The sequence below is a fragment of the Labeo rohita genome, chromosome 7, assembly GCF_022985175.1.
Source record: "Labeo rohita strain BAU-BD-2019 chromosome 7, IGBB_LRoh.1.0, whole genome shotgun sequence".
Taxonomy (NCBI): Eukaryota; Metazoa; Chordata; class Actinopteri; order Cypriniformes; family Cyprinidae; genus Labeo; species Labeo rohita.
The window spans coordinates 25,908,040-25,924,265 of NC_066875.1; the positions used below are offsets into that span (position 1 = coordinate 25,908,040).

A 16,226-nucleotide genomic window follows, 5' to 3' on the forward strand; every position below is an offset into this window, starting at 1 on the left:
TATTCTTTGTTTCATGTTTGATACATCAGGCTTTTATGGCTCCATAAGAGACAAGAGATAAAATATTTGAGCGTGGACCACAAAACCATTCATAAAGGTTGATTTCTTAAAATTGAGATTTATACATCATCTGAAAGCTGAATGAATAAGCTTTTCAGTGTATGGTTAGAACAGGATAGGATAGATCGTTAAAAATATAAGTAATAAAACTATTTGAAAATCTGGAATCTGAGGGTGCAAAAAAATCAAAATGTTTAGAAAATGGCCTTTAAAGTTGTCCAAATGAAGTTCTTAGCATTGCATATTACTAATCAAAAATTAAGTTTTGATATATTTATAGTAGGAAATGTATAAAATATCTTCATGGAGCATGATCTTTATATCCTGATGATTTTTGGCATAAAAGAAAAATCTATCATTTTGACTCATACAATGTATTTTTTTTTTTTGGCTATTGCTACAAATATACCCATGCTACTTATGACTGGTTTTGTGGTCCAGAATTCAGAACTCACAAAAGTACACATTTTTTTCAAAAGCACAATCCGAACAAAAGTATGCAATTTGGTGCAGAAGTTATTTATGTAAGTAAGACAAAATTCTGATTATAATGTATATCAATGACTAAAAAGCATTTTACTTATTAAAAAACATATGAACTATCAATCTATTACTCAGAGGACAGAAAGCATGTAGTAGATTAGAATGTGAACTTGATCATTGAATGAAATTGATCATGCTGAAACTTTAAGAGGCACTAAAAATTCATGTATCAAATATGGTATGGTACACCTTCCATGGTTAAAAACACTGACCCTGTATTTCACTCAAAAGACTATCACATGCTGTTGTTTGTCATCATATTTATTAAAATGTATTGCAAATGGACTCTGTTTCATTATAGTATATAATCATAAAAATAAGTTGCCAAGACAGGATTTCTTTCAAACCTACTGTTTGACAATTATAAAATATCATGACCTTATAGATAACATGCACAAAAAAACAAAAGACCATTTTCCAGATGCAGTTTTTTAACAGCTTCTAATACAAAGAAGCCGGTTAAAAGCTCCAAATTAAAAAAAAAAAAAGAAAACGTTAAAAACATTACATCACTAACTCAATCAAAAATAAATAATATTTGTAAATTCACTTTCTAAAACATCTGAGGTAATAGAAATGACAACAATATTGTTTTATTCACAATGTAATTGTTGATGCAGATGGACGTTATAATAGCTTTAAGTCCGCTTTTATGTACAGTACATAAATTCTTGAAAGAATATATAGAAAAATATGCACTCCAACAAGGAAAAACAACTTATAAAGGCTCTACAGTATATCAGAGTTAGCATTATTGTCAGCATTTGTACACTGTGATTCTTCTAGATGGACTGTGAAGCACACACTTGCTTGTAGTACTCTTGGAGAATGTCAAACTGGGCCGAACGGATCAGCACATGAGGCCGGACTGAGGCCAGCATCTTACAGGCCTCCTCTGGACTCCAACAGTGCAGCTGTGAATGGAAAATAAATGTTTAACAGAGAGCTGTAACCACCACAGACATTGAAAATGAGGATATCACCCTTCAGTAATTAGGGACGAACTTCCCCCTCCCCTTCAATGCTTTGCTGCACTTTTACAAACAAATCTTTTTGTTAAAATCATAAAAAAACTTAAGTTACATTTCTAATCTGATCTGCCTCAGTGATCTTACAGCACTAAGTGTGCGGTAATATTTTAATAGAAATGTAAAAACAACTTGCTTGATACAAACTACTTGACTGAATTTAATGATTAAATTCCTTTAAATAAGGACTCCCCCCAACCTATCCAAAAGGAACAAATTCATAAAGAATATACTGTATGTCTCTCAGTGGAATTGTGTATGGTTCTTAAAAAAGAGAAGCTTAGGTATAAAAAAGTCCCTTTGGATTCTGCATATGTGGTTTTTACGTAGAGAAGTGATCAGCATAACTTGAAATGACCTATATATCAGTGTTCCCTCCCCAAAAATTCCCACCAACAATATTAAGAAACTAAAGATTATAAATGCTACATGAAGAAAGTACCAAAAAAAATGCAACCACACAATGACAAATACTGTTCACTCTGATGACCTGTGACATAGAGCGTTGGTATATATTGCTGCTGGTTTTGTTATTGTTTATGATGTATGCAGACTCATACCCACCCTAATGAGGTATGCGGCTGCAATAGTTGCACTGCGTGAGCGGCCAGCCTTACAGTGAATATAGACACTGGTGCCTTGCTCTCGGTGTTTCAAGGCAAAGTCCACACCCTTGTGAATGTGCTCTAGGCTGGGAACACCTGTCAGGTCCACTGTGCTGAGTCTGACCTGCTCAACGCCAACAGCTCGCCACTCCTGTTATATATCCAACAGGGAAAAAAAAACATCCTTAGTTGTACACTGACATATGTGATTATGGTTGGGAATGAGTGACAGAGCTGGCAGAGATACTCACCTCAGATGAATTGCAGAAATATTTTGTCTCATATTCTTCATTCATAGTAATAACTCCCCTGACTTTCTCTTGTTGGACCAACTAAAGCCAGACGAGACAATAAGCATTAGGTGAGCCCTGAAACAGTACTGGAATTTGATAATGTGGTATTTTATATGGCAAATCTTACCTCATCTGTCATTGACCTGAATGGAAGCGCACCAAGAATGACAGTATGGTCCACGCGGTTATACCATTGCCTGGAAGTGATCTTTTCCATGACAACATTGTAAGCGAGTGTGGGATAAAATAAAATCCTTGCTAGGTAACTCGACATCGTTCCTCATGTAAACGACCGACACGTACAACTTCAAACGTGTCACTTGAGTTTCATTCTCACTACTCCTACATAACCAAACATAATAGAGACGAGTTTTTTCTTCGACGCCTGTTACAAATCCTCAACATTGCCATCTTCTGTTTTGGAGGTTAATTTGCTGGACAGGGAATAAATTCACCGAGCCATTAGCCAATGAGCAGATGCAACTGATGTAGAAGAAACACATTTTGTGTTAGAAGACTTGAAATTAAAGTCTGGCCCTCATGTCATTTTGCAGTTTGTCGTGCATCTGTGTTAATGTTTATGAAATGAGCATCAATGCATCCATTTTATTACAATGTATACTTATCCAAAATACCACAATGCAGTGTAAAAAAGGCAGTAAAATAAATAAATAAATAAATAAATAAATAGAAACCATCACAGAATTTCTAATGGTTTCCACTACAAATACCATTACAAAAATTACAAACCATCAACTTTTAACTATTAAAAACTGTTTTCTGTAGTGTGTTTTGGGACATATTCCATTAGGATTTAGTGGTTTTAACAAGCCACCAGAGCTGGGTAGATTACTTACAAATTGTAATCCGTTACTGATTCCAAATGACATGAAAAAAATTGTAATTAGTAATATAATCTATTGCATTACACATTTAGGTAATATAATCAGATTACTTTTTGATTACTTTTGACCTAACTCGTTTATTACATTCATTTAAATCGGATAATATTGTACTATATTGACAAAAATACAAAGAGTAAGAAAATATAATCCATTTGTTATTAACAGGATGAAGTGCATTAAACATTACATTACGTCGAAAAACTAATTATTAATTAAATAATAAAAAATGTTACATTAAAATTAATTATTTATTTATTTTTACCTGCATGTCATGTGGCCATAATGTCAGACAATCAATGAACATGCAAATGTGATACTTAATTATTAAAATATTTATTTTAAAATCACAGGGGCACTTCAAGTAAATATACTAGGTAAAAGAGGATCAGATGACAAAAACGTTTGTGAATTTGTGCAGTTTAATGTGTTTAAAGAACAAAAGCCTTCCAAAGACATAAAAATACACAGTTAAATAACCTACAGAGTGATAATTCAAATAAAAATCAGTGTGTTCGTTAGTAGTTGATGCAATGTTGAAACACTTCTTAAACCTGAAATGATTTTTGTAAATCCAGTGGTCAATTGCTGTGTCGCCAACTGACTAATGACTGATCTTTGTGTGAATGTCTACAAAACCTGAAGACTTTCTGAATGTATACAAGCAGTTGGCTATTTTTTTAGAAAGGAAAATGTAAAAGATGAAAAAGAGGAATTAGGGAGAATTAAAATAATATAAATAATTACGTAAATATTATGTAATCATATAATACATAAAAAGTAACTGTAACCTGATTACAAGTATTTTAAAATGTTATTTAATCTAATTACTACAAGTACTTAATTTTTAAAATCTGATTAGGTAATCCAAATTACATGTAACTTAATCAGTTACTATCCACCAACAGAAGGCGACCAATTGCCAGTAGAAACCCACACGGTCCATTACACTTTCCACTGAAACCAATACAAGTCCCATTATATCATGTGAAGCCATTAGAAATTTTGTGATGATGTGTATTGTTTTTTTCAGCACAGTATTTTAATAGAATGCAAACCTCTTTTATAAGGATAAAGCCAGCATATGAACAATAGTTGCACAGTTTTGTGCATGCAGACGTTGTTAATATCCTTATTACAATGTGTTTGTGTTTCCTTATGATTGTTGACATTGCAAATGCATTACATAATAAATTTTACTATTAAAGCCATAAAAATACCAACACAACTGCACAGACATTAAAAGCACACTTCACATTAACCAGTCTAGCAGTTACACACATTTGATGTTTATCTCCATATCTCACACGCAGACCTCTTGGGCTTTTATTGACTGAGCGACCACGTGAGAGAAACTCACATCTGCGCCTTTGAGAAGGGGGGACGTATTCTAACCAATTGCTTTTAGTTGTTGTTTTAAGTATTTATATGCGAATCTACATCAAAAACACAAACAGAAATCAGTATTATACTCACGTCTATCAACGTCATGACACCAAAAGTACACATTTGTCCAATACATTTCGACAGAGGCTCCACCCCACTCCCCTTTTAATAAATGTGATGGTGCATGCAGGAAAGACAGCCATTTTGCACCGTCCCTCTTCCACCCAGAAAGTAGGTTGTCGTGGGAAGACGTAATCAGAGAAAACTACTAACTCACAAATCCCACTGCACAATCATTCCCCCGTGTCAGCACACCATACCTACTCAGTTTCCTCCGTTTGCAAAAGGGGGCATCGAGGGTAAGTGTTGATTGTTCATGGTTGTAGCAGTGCGAGCTAACTGGTGGTTGTTTACGGTCGCTAGCACGCGCTAACATGCGTCATTATGTAAGAGCAAGATAGACCACCGTGCGCCCACGGGGTTCATGTAGCGAACAGATACCGTTTGATCAGTCGTGCATGCATGGATGCGTCGAGAGTTATGTAAACTTGTGTAACTTCGGCGCGCTGTTCCAGCTGTTCTGCTAAGTTTAGCATCATTGAGAAATGTAACCATGCAAAGCAATTTAACAAGATGCAGGTGATGAGCAGGACTCGGACAGGTCGCTCCCTGTGTTGCACATGCGGTCTTTACATCGCATGTATTTTCAGTGCGATCCCTCTGGAAAGGAACAAACTAACGTTAGAGGTCCTGTTGGAAAACGCATGGTCACTCCCCAGCTAAATGAACACGTCTGTGAACGCAGCAAGTGTGTTAGTATAGTAGTAGTGTTAAGTTTTTGCACAGAAGGCCTTTTATGTTCTCCCATTTCTAAAAAGCTCCTTATGCAAGTAAAATGCAACTTTGGCTTAATCTCATATCGATCAAAAGGAGGTATCGATCCCAGCAAAAGTTAGTATTACGACTTCGAGCACTGGCTGCGAATAGAAATGTATCTTCCTGAGTGCTTTTACTTTCTTGTTTCAACGCTAGCGTGCTAATATAATGTAAATGCACCATACGTAACTGCTTCTGAGGTTATCGCATTCATTGTCAGTGTTTGCATAGCTTAATTTGTAAGTGTTCATAAAGCAGCTTGTTTTCACTAGGTCTGTCAATAAAACGGGTTAAGTTATATGTAACTTATTGAGAAATGTTAGTATCTGGCCTGCTTCTTTGAGCTCAGAGGCCTGTTGAACAGAAAGCTGCTGCTCTTCAGGACTGTCACGTGAACTATCACTATCATTTGATAAGAGCTTCATAATGGACGATTGTGCTTTTACTTCGAAGCCAAAACCTTTGTATAGGTGTAATGCACAAACCTCTCTGAAAATGACTTGAGGAATCCGTAAAGTCGCAGTTTGGTGACTAATGCAGTTGTAATCTAATGTAGATCATGTTATCATGTTAACACTGTTGCAACCTTTAGTTGTAGTTTGATTATTTAAAAAACGAGCTGTGTAGAATATGAGTCTTAAACATGCTATTGAATGGGACCTCTGGCATGAAAGGCGAGAAAGTCAGTTTTGCTTGACATGATTGCTTTCAGCTGACATTGTTAGGTGAAGATAATGGAATTTTTTAGCCACAATGTTTAAGCATAACTTTCCACAACTAATATACATTGACGTACAGGTAACCGTTCAGAAGAGAAACAGCCAGCATTGTGAACATAAAGTGGAAGTGTTGCACTGAAGGGTTATATGAACGTACATAGAGGGGCAATATTTGCCTGTGTTGTGCTTTTGCATTACATAAATTAGATAAAGCCGGTTGTAACTGACCTGTTCACGCCTTATCTGACATTGGCAGGATGTGCGGCATTGACTCTCTTGTAAGATCTGTCCGTCTCCGTGGCTCGATTGTAAAGGAAAAAACCCAAGTCTTATAGAACCAGTATAAATAATACACGAAGACAGCAAATTATCCCCTGTGTCTTTCTCAGCACGGTAACGGAGGTAAAGGACAGCAAGTCTACAGATACTGGGAATCACCACAGATGTTCATTGATAAACTGCCAGTCTAACCATGCGGCTGTTCTTTCTACAGATTGACGGGAGCAACATTTCAGAAAAGCAAGGCCACAGAGAGGGTAAGTGCTTCTCACTTTTGTGTAAGGATGTGTTACAATGGACTGTTTGTTAAGCAAGACATCACAATATCATGCGTGAATGTGGGAAAGGTAGGTATTCGTGTTCCAAATGACTGGTGCTCAGAACACGATTTGTCTAGAATCATCAAACATCGCACGCGAAGCCGACAGAATAGTTTGAGAGGCCACAGATGAGTTCCCTGATGAGAACTACATCGTGTAAAACTAAAGCAGTGGTTCTCAAACTTCGGTTTCTCTCTTGTAGAAATGAGCAGTTGCGGCCTGTGTTCCCCCAGACTGTTTGGACGTTCGGTCCTTGTACGTTCTAGAACAAGAACTTTTAATGAGAGGCGCCAGTGTCATATCTGTAAACTCTTATACTACAGTGCTGCTGTAGTTTGGATAATTAGTGTCAGTTAATGTCAGCTTGTAATAAAGTATTAGTCACACATGCGGAGGTCCTATGTCGTTCAGGATTTTGCATCTTCATTTCCGTCAATTTATGTTGTGCTATTAGGGAGCTGCATGAAGCAAAATTGCATGAAATGAACTCTCTGTTCCTTACTGTTTAGTGCTCAGAATTGAAGACAAACTGTTTCCTTGGTTACTTGTTAGTTCGCGCACACACACACACACTCTTGTGTGTTGATGCTGCTATGGTGGGTCGTTCTTTGCAGTTGGATTTTTGTCCTGCATGGCAACACCTCTATTATCTGCAACTGCGGGCTGGCAATTCCAACAGTCTCTGTGCTCATATTTATCTGTATTTACATAAATACTGAGGGTTTTCAGAAGTGTGTTCGACTGGAGGGTGTACAGCGCAATTGTAGGCGTGAGTTTGCAAGCGCTTAGTGCAACGTCAAGGGGGTTTATGTCTCCGTTACAGGGGGAAGGGATGTGTGTCAGAGTGCAGGCTCTTTAAAGAAGCCATCAATCATCTCCAGCTTCACCTTTAAGAGACTCACGAGGAGACCAAAATACTCGTACTGAGCTACTGAAAGTCTTCTGTTTCGTTTTGTACTTAACATACTAATGCTTTAAGGCAAAAAGCTTTTTGGCTTTGACTTCTGTTAGATTTCGCCGTAGTAAGTTCATGTCTGACAGTTGCTGTGCCATGGCAGCTGTTAAATCGTGACGACGCTCTCCAGGAGGGAGTTACCACATGGAGGTCAGCAGCACCTGTCGGGAACATTCCCGTTTGTGCTGCTGCTAATGTGGCTAATGAATGCCATTAAGTCCCCAAATAATAATTCTTATACCTCTCCAATATATGACGCTCTTGTTTTATTTGCATTTTTTTCTTTTTGTAGCGTCTGTAGTGAAGGGACTATGTTTTGTAGTATGCGTGGCTTTACTGTTTGTGATGCTTTAGTGGTTAGTGTTTGGTCTGTATCGTAGTTGATTTTGTCTGTGCAGCTATTATGAAGATTTCAGTATCCTCAGATAGAGCTAGGCTTTCCGTTTGTCATGACTTTGAGCAGGAGTTTATTATGAGGAAGGGTTGCTAGTGTCAGAGGTTGATTTGGCTGTGATGATAGTTTTCTCCAGTTTGGCAGTAAAATGGGTGATTCTGCAGGAGGCAGGATGAGTCTCACTCTAACAGTCCAAAACTGACAAACAGTTCAGAATGAAAACAGGAAATGGCCACAAAGCACTTTCTCCTGCCATATGGTTGAGTCTTTAAAGGCCATATCATGAGAAATTTAATAATTCTCGATCTTTTGAAATACAGCTAATTCAATTCCCCTCTCAGTCCAAAAAGACCACTTTAGTGAGACTAAAACACAAAAATCTGTTTTAAATGCATGCTTTTCAGATCTCCCTAGGATGCACACATTGAAGAAATGTTTTATCCAAAAATGAGTTGCCATCATTACCTACAGTCGTGTTATTCCAACCCATAAGACTTTACCACAAATTAAGAGATTTCTAATATTCTCTCATCACTTTTGTCCATCCACTGAAAGTCCACACAATCAAAACTATGATGCTTCATAAAGGTAGCATAATTCATATGATTGATCGAGAAATCCATATGAATCGAGTGGTTTAATATAAGTCGTCTTATATTACACATTATATGATGAAGAGATTTAATTTAGGCCTATTCACATATCGATCAATGCACACAGCACATCTAATATGGCAAACACTAGTGATGCACTGATATTTCAGCAACCAAAACATGTTTTTCGGTTTTGGGCTCAATAGTTTGGAAAGGGTGAAATCATTGACCGAAGCATGACATGCAATTAGCATGTGGATGCACTTTACTGTGATGCTTATTTTGGCTGAAATATTGAGTTTTTGTGCATCAGGCTAACATGGCCAAGCTTTACCATGTTGACATCATTTGACATAATTTTAACGTTTGGGTAAACTATCCAGACTTTGACTGTCTACATTCATGTGCTGTGTGAAATGGGCCTGCATCCCAGTTAGCCTAGTTAGACTACACATAATATTTCACTGGTGTAGGGTAAGTTATTAAATATTTCTGAATGTGTAGCAAAATAATTGCATCAGTGTAGAGACCCTATAAACAGGCTGCTTGTGTTCTTCGTCACCTTTCTAAACCTGAACAAGTCTATACAGAACAGTCTGTTCCTCCTTAGCTTGGGATGTTTTGGGTAATATGAGCTAAAAACAAAGTACAAATACTAACATGCAAGTGGAACTTAGGGACAAAATAAAATGGTACATTTATAATATGACCACTTCAGAGATTAACTTTTCCATTAAGGGGCAATATTTGCCCCCTGTAATTGATTTCCAGGGGCATTTCTTACATTTGTGACAGCAGTTTTTATCACATTGTTATTAAAACCATACAGTGTTGTCTTTAATGTCAAATACTTACGTTTATGCAGTTACTTCAATCAATATTTTAAACTGTTGTCAGTAACAATAGACTTCAAAATTTGTCGAAATTCTACATGTAAAAACAGGAGCTCATAGGGCTGCAATATTATTGCATAAATCATTATTGTAGATTATTGTAATAATGATTTAATATTGAGATAGAAATCAATATAAAACATTAGTTGTGTTTCCATCAACCTATTTTTATGCGCATTTTGGAACATCGCATAAAAAAAACTCTGGATGGAAATTCTAAAAATGCACATAAAAACGTATGCGCACAAGTGAATAGGATAAACTTTTTATCCGATAAGAAAAAATGTGCATAAACTACGATGGAAACGCTTTTACCGAATAAATTCCTCTGTGCGCATTAAAAAGTCATGTGACTTTTTCAGAAAGGTGATTTTTGGAAGCTCATTGGAAAAAAATAGTTTATTTTTTTTTTTATTCGTTTTGTTTATAAATTAATAATTTTATGTTTAATATAAGTGAGTTTGTCCTGTTTTATTGTCTATTCAATCAGTTGACGCCAAATTGCCGATAATTTGTTGAAAGTAAAAATGTGCACGGGCATTTAAAAGCAAAGAAAGGCATGCAAAAGAGAAAAAAAACTCTAATGAACTACCCCACAACCTCTCCCCCCGGTGATACCGGTCTTACCAGTGTTGTCACACGTCGATTAACCGGTGGGAATATTTTCTCGCACCGTCACATCCCTACTGCTCGCCCTGAGGTGCAAGCAATTCATATATTTATATGAAAAGTATTATTTACAGTGGCTTTTCCTTAGTGATATTTAGTGCAAGTTTATCAGGAAGTGACGTTTTTGTTCTCGTTGTCTCGTTGGATGGAAACGGTGTTTTATGCGATATTCCAGTTTTGCACATAAGTTAAATTCGCATCTTTGGATGGAAACATAGCTACTTTTGTTTCAGTTTGAGCATGTCACATTCTAGCTTTGCAGACAAACCTGTCAGTCCATGACGTTAGCCAAATCAAGCACAAGTTATGCAAAAACTCAATTTATAATTGCTGAAGCTATGAAATAATTTTTTATTTAAATTTATATCTTCACTCTGTTGTTTATGATGAGGGAATTCGCAAGCATGCACACTCAACAACTGCTCCAGCGTTTTCACATTTAATTTTACTCATTTGTCTTGAATTTATGGGGCGTTTGTGTTAATTTTGGTGACATTTTTGCCACAAGCCCTCGTTAATTTCCAACCCTGGACCGCTTTAGTATGAAGCTTTGGCTTTAGTGTGAATACTTGGCTTTCTCCTCTACATAACGGTAAAAATCGTGCTTGTGAAGCTTCCAGTATGTGCATGTGGTTTTCAGGACAGAATTAATGGAGGGTTAATGCACCAACAACTGATTTTCATACCTGATTGATTTCTCTAAGCTGCTTTGGATCTTGGTGAAGACGCTTTCTGTATTTTGAAATGCTGCTGTGGCATCTAATGCCCTGCACATCACAGAAATCAAATATGCACTCAAGGCAGTGAAGTGAACCAGGACTTAGTTGATTTAACAACTCTATTAGAATTATTTAGACACTCTTTGCTACACTTTGCTACAATACTGTAGCTGTTTTAACTTTTGCCATGAAGTAACCTTCTGTTTTGGACAGTGAGTGAGCTGCGCTTGTAGGTCACTGGTTTATGACCCTTGGCATTCTGAACTGCTGGCACGGAGTGCTGCTCTGATTAGGATGTAGTAGTATAAGTTGTTGTTTTTGTTGTAGTACAGAGAGAAACAGGATTGAGGTGCTTCATAATGAATGACTGATGGGTGGTTTGTGGATGTCCATCTGCATTACCCCCTCACCCTCCTCCCCGTTCAGTCAGCTGTGTGTGTGTTGTATTTTCAGCTGCTGGGTTGTTCCAGATGCTTCAGTATAACTCCATTTGTCTACAGTGCTGTCTGTCTGTGCCAGTGTTCGAGAGTGAGTTTGTTGTTAGATGAACTGTGCTGACCATATGCTCTGCCCCTCCACCCTCCACCCCAAAGGCCTATAACACTGCCTTACATAGGCAGTCCATGAATAAGCCACACAGTCACTCAGCAGTCATTAAAACATGGCATGGCCTATGGTCTTCTCGGGGCATTCTCGCTATGCTTCCAAGGTCAGAAGCCACATCACAGCTGCATGACATGAGTTTCTCAAAGGGATGATAAATCATTGATGTGCACAGCAATGGGAAGTAGCTAACCAAAAGCTGAGGTGCTACTAGTTTGCAGTTCGGGGGCTTTAGTAGTTTAGAAGGAGTGTAGCTTTTCCGGTGTTGCGACGCATTCAGTCTCTTTTGGATGTCGTTCTAGTGAGTTTTGTTCAGATGGTTCATGTGAAAGTGCATCTAGTTAAGTGTTGCATATCCTTTTGTCTGTTTTATTAGGGTGATAAGTCTGTGACTTCATCATTTAAAATCCTCTTACTATTATTATAATAAGGGATATTTTTACTTTATGGCACAAAACATGGCTCAGGTTATGGTAAAGATTATTTCATTGGTTACATTTAGAAAGCTATTCAAAGTAGCTAAAATGTAGCCCCAAATAGGCCCTCAGGTTGTTTTTGTCCCTTTTGTAACCAAGATCCTATTTTGGTCCCATATGGTCCTGTGTGCATATTTATATTTTGATAAGTTGTACACAGTGTGAGTACTCTAAACACCAGTATTTTGTTACTGCCGTATCAATTATAGTTGCTATGACCACAGATCTAATACGAGTTGGTAGGTGAAACGTCATATTTTGTCAGTAGAGTTAAGAGCATTTTACGCAGTGTTGCACACCCTGTTTGTTAAAAGTAAATAGAAATTATACTTTGGGCTTAACAACATGCATAAAACAATATTTAACAAGCTCCTAGCTGGTGTGGTTTGAGTTTGAATACGTAGACCAGTTTGTTTTATTTGCAATATGAGAAACCTTCGTGTTCGAGCCTCTACAAACTTCATCCAGGAAGTGCTGTCTTGTTCTCCCACATATGTGTTTTCTGTGTGCATGCAGTTTTGTGACATGCGGTTTGCATGCTGTCTATTCTGTCAGAAGACGTCTCTCTTGTTCTTTCTTTTTTCCCCTTTCAGTGTGTGTTTACCTGTGTGTACGTGTGTCTGATGTGTGTGTCCTGTAATGTTTGGTGTGTTTCTGTAGCGTTTGACAAAGGCACTGGATGGATAGCATCGACGCCGAAGCCCTCTACCTGACCACAGCGCAGCACGGGCAACCTCAATGCGAGCTTTCCCTTCCTGCTGTGGAAGTACCTGCCCTTGGCGGGTAAGAACACATTCACTTCATGTCTTTTCACCCCACGGGTATGAAGATGCACTCCATCTACAGTTTTTCCCTCAGTGGGAAACAAATCTTTCAAACAAGCGGCTTCTTTTTGAAGCAGGGATGAGAAGAGAAAATTACTTAATAGCTTTTTTTTTTTGTGATAGCTCCTTTTTGTAAATAGTAACCACCATGTCTGCAGTGTGCAGCCCACCAGATGTCACTGCATGGCTAGCGATGATGTCATGGTCTGTTTGAATGTCTGACAGTCCATTGAGGTTTAAATAAAATGATTGCATTCTAATTAATTGCTGAAACATTAGTTCTCTCTTTTGTAAGGGTGTTATATATTGCTCTGTGTATGATTTTTACATGTATTATATTTGGAATGTATTGGCATATTATAAACTAAATATTTATTTTTGTGGAAGTTACTGAATGTGTGGTTAGACTGTTATTTGTTGCATAGGCCTCTTGGTGTTTTTATGCTAAACAAAGCCAAATAGTGGAGCTCAGCCTGCCTGCGGCTTGTTTTGTTTGTCGCCTTTGACTGCGAGCTTTTAACATGACCCATGTCGCATGACCCCGAGCAGCCTTTTCCTCCCTCCCTTCCGCCACCCCTCCATGCTGGAATAGTGTACAGTCCGTGGCCCACTGCTGGAGCCCGATTGTGTCCTGGGGGCGCTTCAGCTCAGGGATTACCAGAGAGCTGCCCGTCCCCATTCATTCCTGCCGCTCACTCGCGCTTATCAGCATCAATCTGACAGTTTATTTATCTGACACTGCACTCAGTTCTGCTTTGCTAAGAGAAAAACTCACAAAACAGTCCCCCGCCATCAGCACTTTCCTTTGTGGGAGCAGGGGTGCAGCTTTTAGTGGCCTGTTCGGCCCATCCTAATCCTCAGTCCTAGCCCAGTGACCAGAGCTACGGCCTGTGTTTGTCATCCAGCACAGTGCCGAGCCTCATCGTTGTCTCTCTTTGTCGATTTGAGTTTTGTGCGGTCTGATCAGCCTCCATGAGGTGTACGCTCCCCTTTCTTACCCAGCTGTTCCCATGTAACTTATGAGTGAACCTTGAGAGACATACTTGACAGATAGTCGCTGTGGTTGTTTTAGTGTTTAAGTGTGAGAGAGTCTGTTTTTGTGGATTCTGCGTTCATTTTTTGAGACTTACTGACTAGTGAAGTGCTGAAGAAAATGGCTTCCTTTAAGCTGGATTTTCTGCCAGAGATGATGGTGGACCATTGCAGTTTGAGTTCCAGCTCAGTGTGAGTACAAACTTGACTCTAGCTTGGCGTAACTTGATTTGGATTGCATGCTAATACCCTAAATTCTCTTTTGATTATTGGTCGTCGTATAAGGGTGGAATGTTCTTTTGTTTTTGTTTAGTATTTCATTTTATTAATCTGTGTGGTTTGTAAATTCTCTTTTGATTATTGGTCGTGATTGTTAATGTCAGGCAGTATAAGGGTGGAATGTTCTTTGTTTTTGTGATTGCATTTTGCCCATGTCGAGTAATCGTCAAAATACCGGAAGTGGTGGGTTCTGCATATTAAATCCACTTAAAATCATAATAAAGCATAATGCTATTAAGAATTCACAAATGCTACTATTCAATTAAATATATGTGCAATGCAGGTTTAAATATACACGCTTTAATGTGTAGGTTACGTACGTGCATCTCTGAGCGGCTCTGTTCACTGTAAATGCTGCCACGCAAAGTGTTATCATTTACATGTGTGGAGCATCTCAAACTCCATCTCTTTAGTTTGGGTTTATTATAATGTTAATCTGGGAATGCAACATGCACCATTTCTTCAGATTTGTAAGATTTTATATATATATATATATATATATATATATATATATATATATATATTTAATAAACCTACGCAAACACAGGAGAATACATCAGTATCTTTCTCAATATGCGAACTGTTCATCGCGATTTTAAGTTGAAGTTTAAACTCTGTTTGCATGTCCACATATTTGTGAAATTACAATGGGTGTAGTTTTTCTATCCTAATGAAATGGCCAAATATTAAAAATTAAGTGGACATTTGAAGTAAATGTTTAGTCAATGTTAAACTCTGTTTATATCGCGCAGTAAAGTGTAAAAACAATTGTCAGGCCATTGGTGCCCTCTGCAGTCATTAACGCATGCTGTGTGTTAGTTCTGTTATTTATAATACATTATGTATTTTTAACAGTTTTGTTCAATAAAATCATATGATTACTTGCTTTTGATACCCTATTTGAACAGGTAATTATTGCCTCATTTCTATTGTATAAATTTAAGTCATTTTAAAGGCTATTGTTCACTTATTTATTACTACAAAAAATGTAATTATAATTATCCGATTACTCGATTAATTGTCAGAATAATCATCAGTTACCAAAATAATCATTAGTGAAAGCCCTAAATGCAAGTTTGATTCAGGGTTCATTCAGGAGCTGAAAGTTGAGAGGCCTACTAGTTTTTTTTTTTTTACTACATAATTCTCTAGTAAATGTTTTATTTATTTATTTTTTTTAGCATATATTTCATGTTTTATTCACCAGACCAGCCTACTTGCATAAATAGACGATACTGCAGAATAAAATATGAAGTAATTTGGACATTTTCATAATTGTTGTACTGCTGCCTAGGATAGCATAGAAAGGAAAGTTACTTACCTAAACATGTGGAGAGTAGGATGGTTTCAGCAGTTTAAAAAGGAAAGTGAAACCCTAGTTTTCACTTCTAGCTGGACAGTCTTGAGAGGCCGTCTGTTATAGGATGAATTATATTGTTCCTGATTTTATTTAAAGGTTTACATTTTGAAATGCATGAGTTTGTTCTTTGGTGTTTCAGGATTCTTTAATAATGTGTTTCAGTGTTTTGTCTTATTAAAGCCATGAGGGTTGTTTGTGTGAGGGTTTTACAACCTTAAAGGGAGCAATTTAACCAAGCACGGGGCAAGAAACTGCTGACTCGGCCATGGTAAATTGTCTTCTCTGTTCTGTTTGTGGTGTTTGTTGTGCAAGAAATGCAGAAAAGAGTTCAGAGTTGCTAACGGGCTTCAGATTGAAGGCAGCATTCATATGGTATTCATGTTAATTTGCAGCAATGGGAAAGAGATGACTACCATCG

General features: G+C 37.5%; 2 protein-coding genes across 13 annotated transcripts in view; one reads left to right on the top strand and one right to left on the bottom strand.

The window, feature by feature from the left end:
• Positions 1-843: 843 nt before the first annotated feature.
• ptpmt1 (protein tyrosine phosphatase mitochondrial 1) lies at positions 844-2,928 on the bottom strand. The gene is made up of 4 exons (XM_051113593.1): positions 2,657-2,928; positions 2,488-2,568; positions 2,196-2,387; positions 844-1,517 (listed from the first exon to the last, which is right to left on the bottom strand). The coding sequence occupies exons 1-4, from the start codon at positions 2,801-2,803 to the stop codon at positions 1,386-1,388; spliced, it is 552 nt and encodes a 183-aa protein (XP_050969550.1). The 5' UTR covers positions 2,804-2,928; the 3' UTR covers positions 844-1,385.
• A 2,075-nt stretch (positions 2,929-5,003) lies between these two features.
• Positions 5,004-16,226, top strand: part of celf1 (cugbp, Elav-like family member 1) — a 33,394-nt gene continuing 22,171 nt past the window's right edge. For 4 of the 12 annotated variants that reach the window (XM_051113579.1, XM_051113580.1, XM_051113585.1 and 1 more), the window contains exons 1-3: positions 5,004-5,176; positions 6,906-6,948; positions 12,974-13,096. In XM_051113579.1, coding sequence (XP_050969536.1) covers positions 12,993-13,096 — 104 coding nt within the window. In that variant the 5' untranslated portion in view covers positions 5,004-5,176; positions 6,906-6,948; positions 12,974-12,992. Of the gene's footprint in view, positions 5,177-6,668; positions 6,815-6,905; positions 6,949-12,906; positions 13,097-14,275; positions 14,362-16,226 lie in introns of those variants that run through there. The other 8 variants (XM_051113589.1, XM_051113591.1, XM_051113583.1 and 5 more) reach the window with 7 other exon arrangements.

Coding starts and splice junctions, on each gene's coding strand:
- ptpmt1 (XM_051113593.1), bottom strand. CDS start 2,803: ATGTCGAGTTACCTAGCAAGGATTTTATTTTATCCCACACTCGCTTAC. Junction 2,388..2,487: donor ATTTCTGCAATTCATCTGAG/GTGAGTATCTCT, acceptor GATATATAACAG/GAGTGGCGAGCTGTTGGCGT. Junction 1,518..2,195: donor CAGCCGCATACCTCATTAGG/GTGGGTATGAGT, acceptor TTCCATTCACAG/CTGCACTGTTGGAGTCCAGA.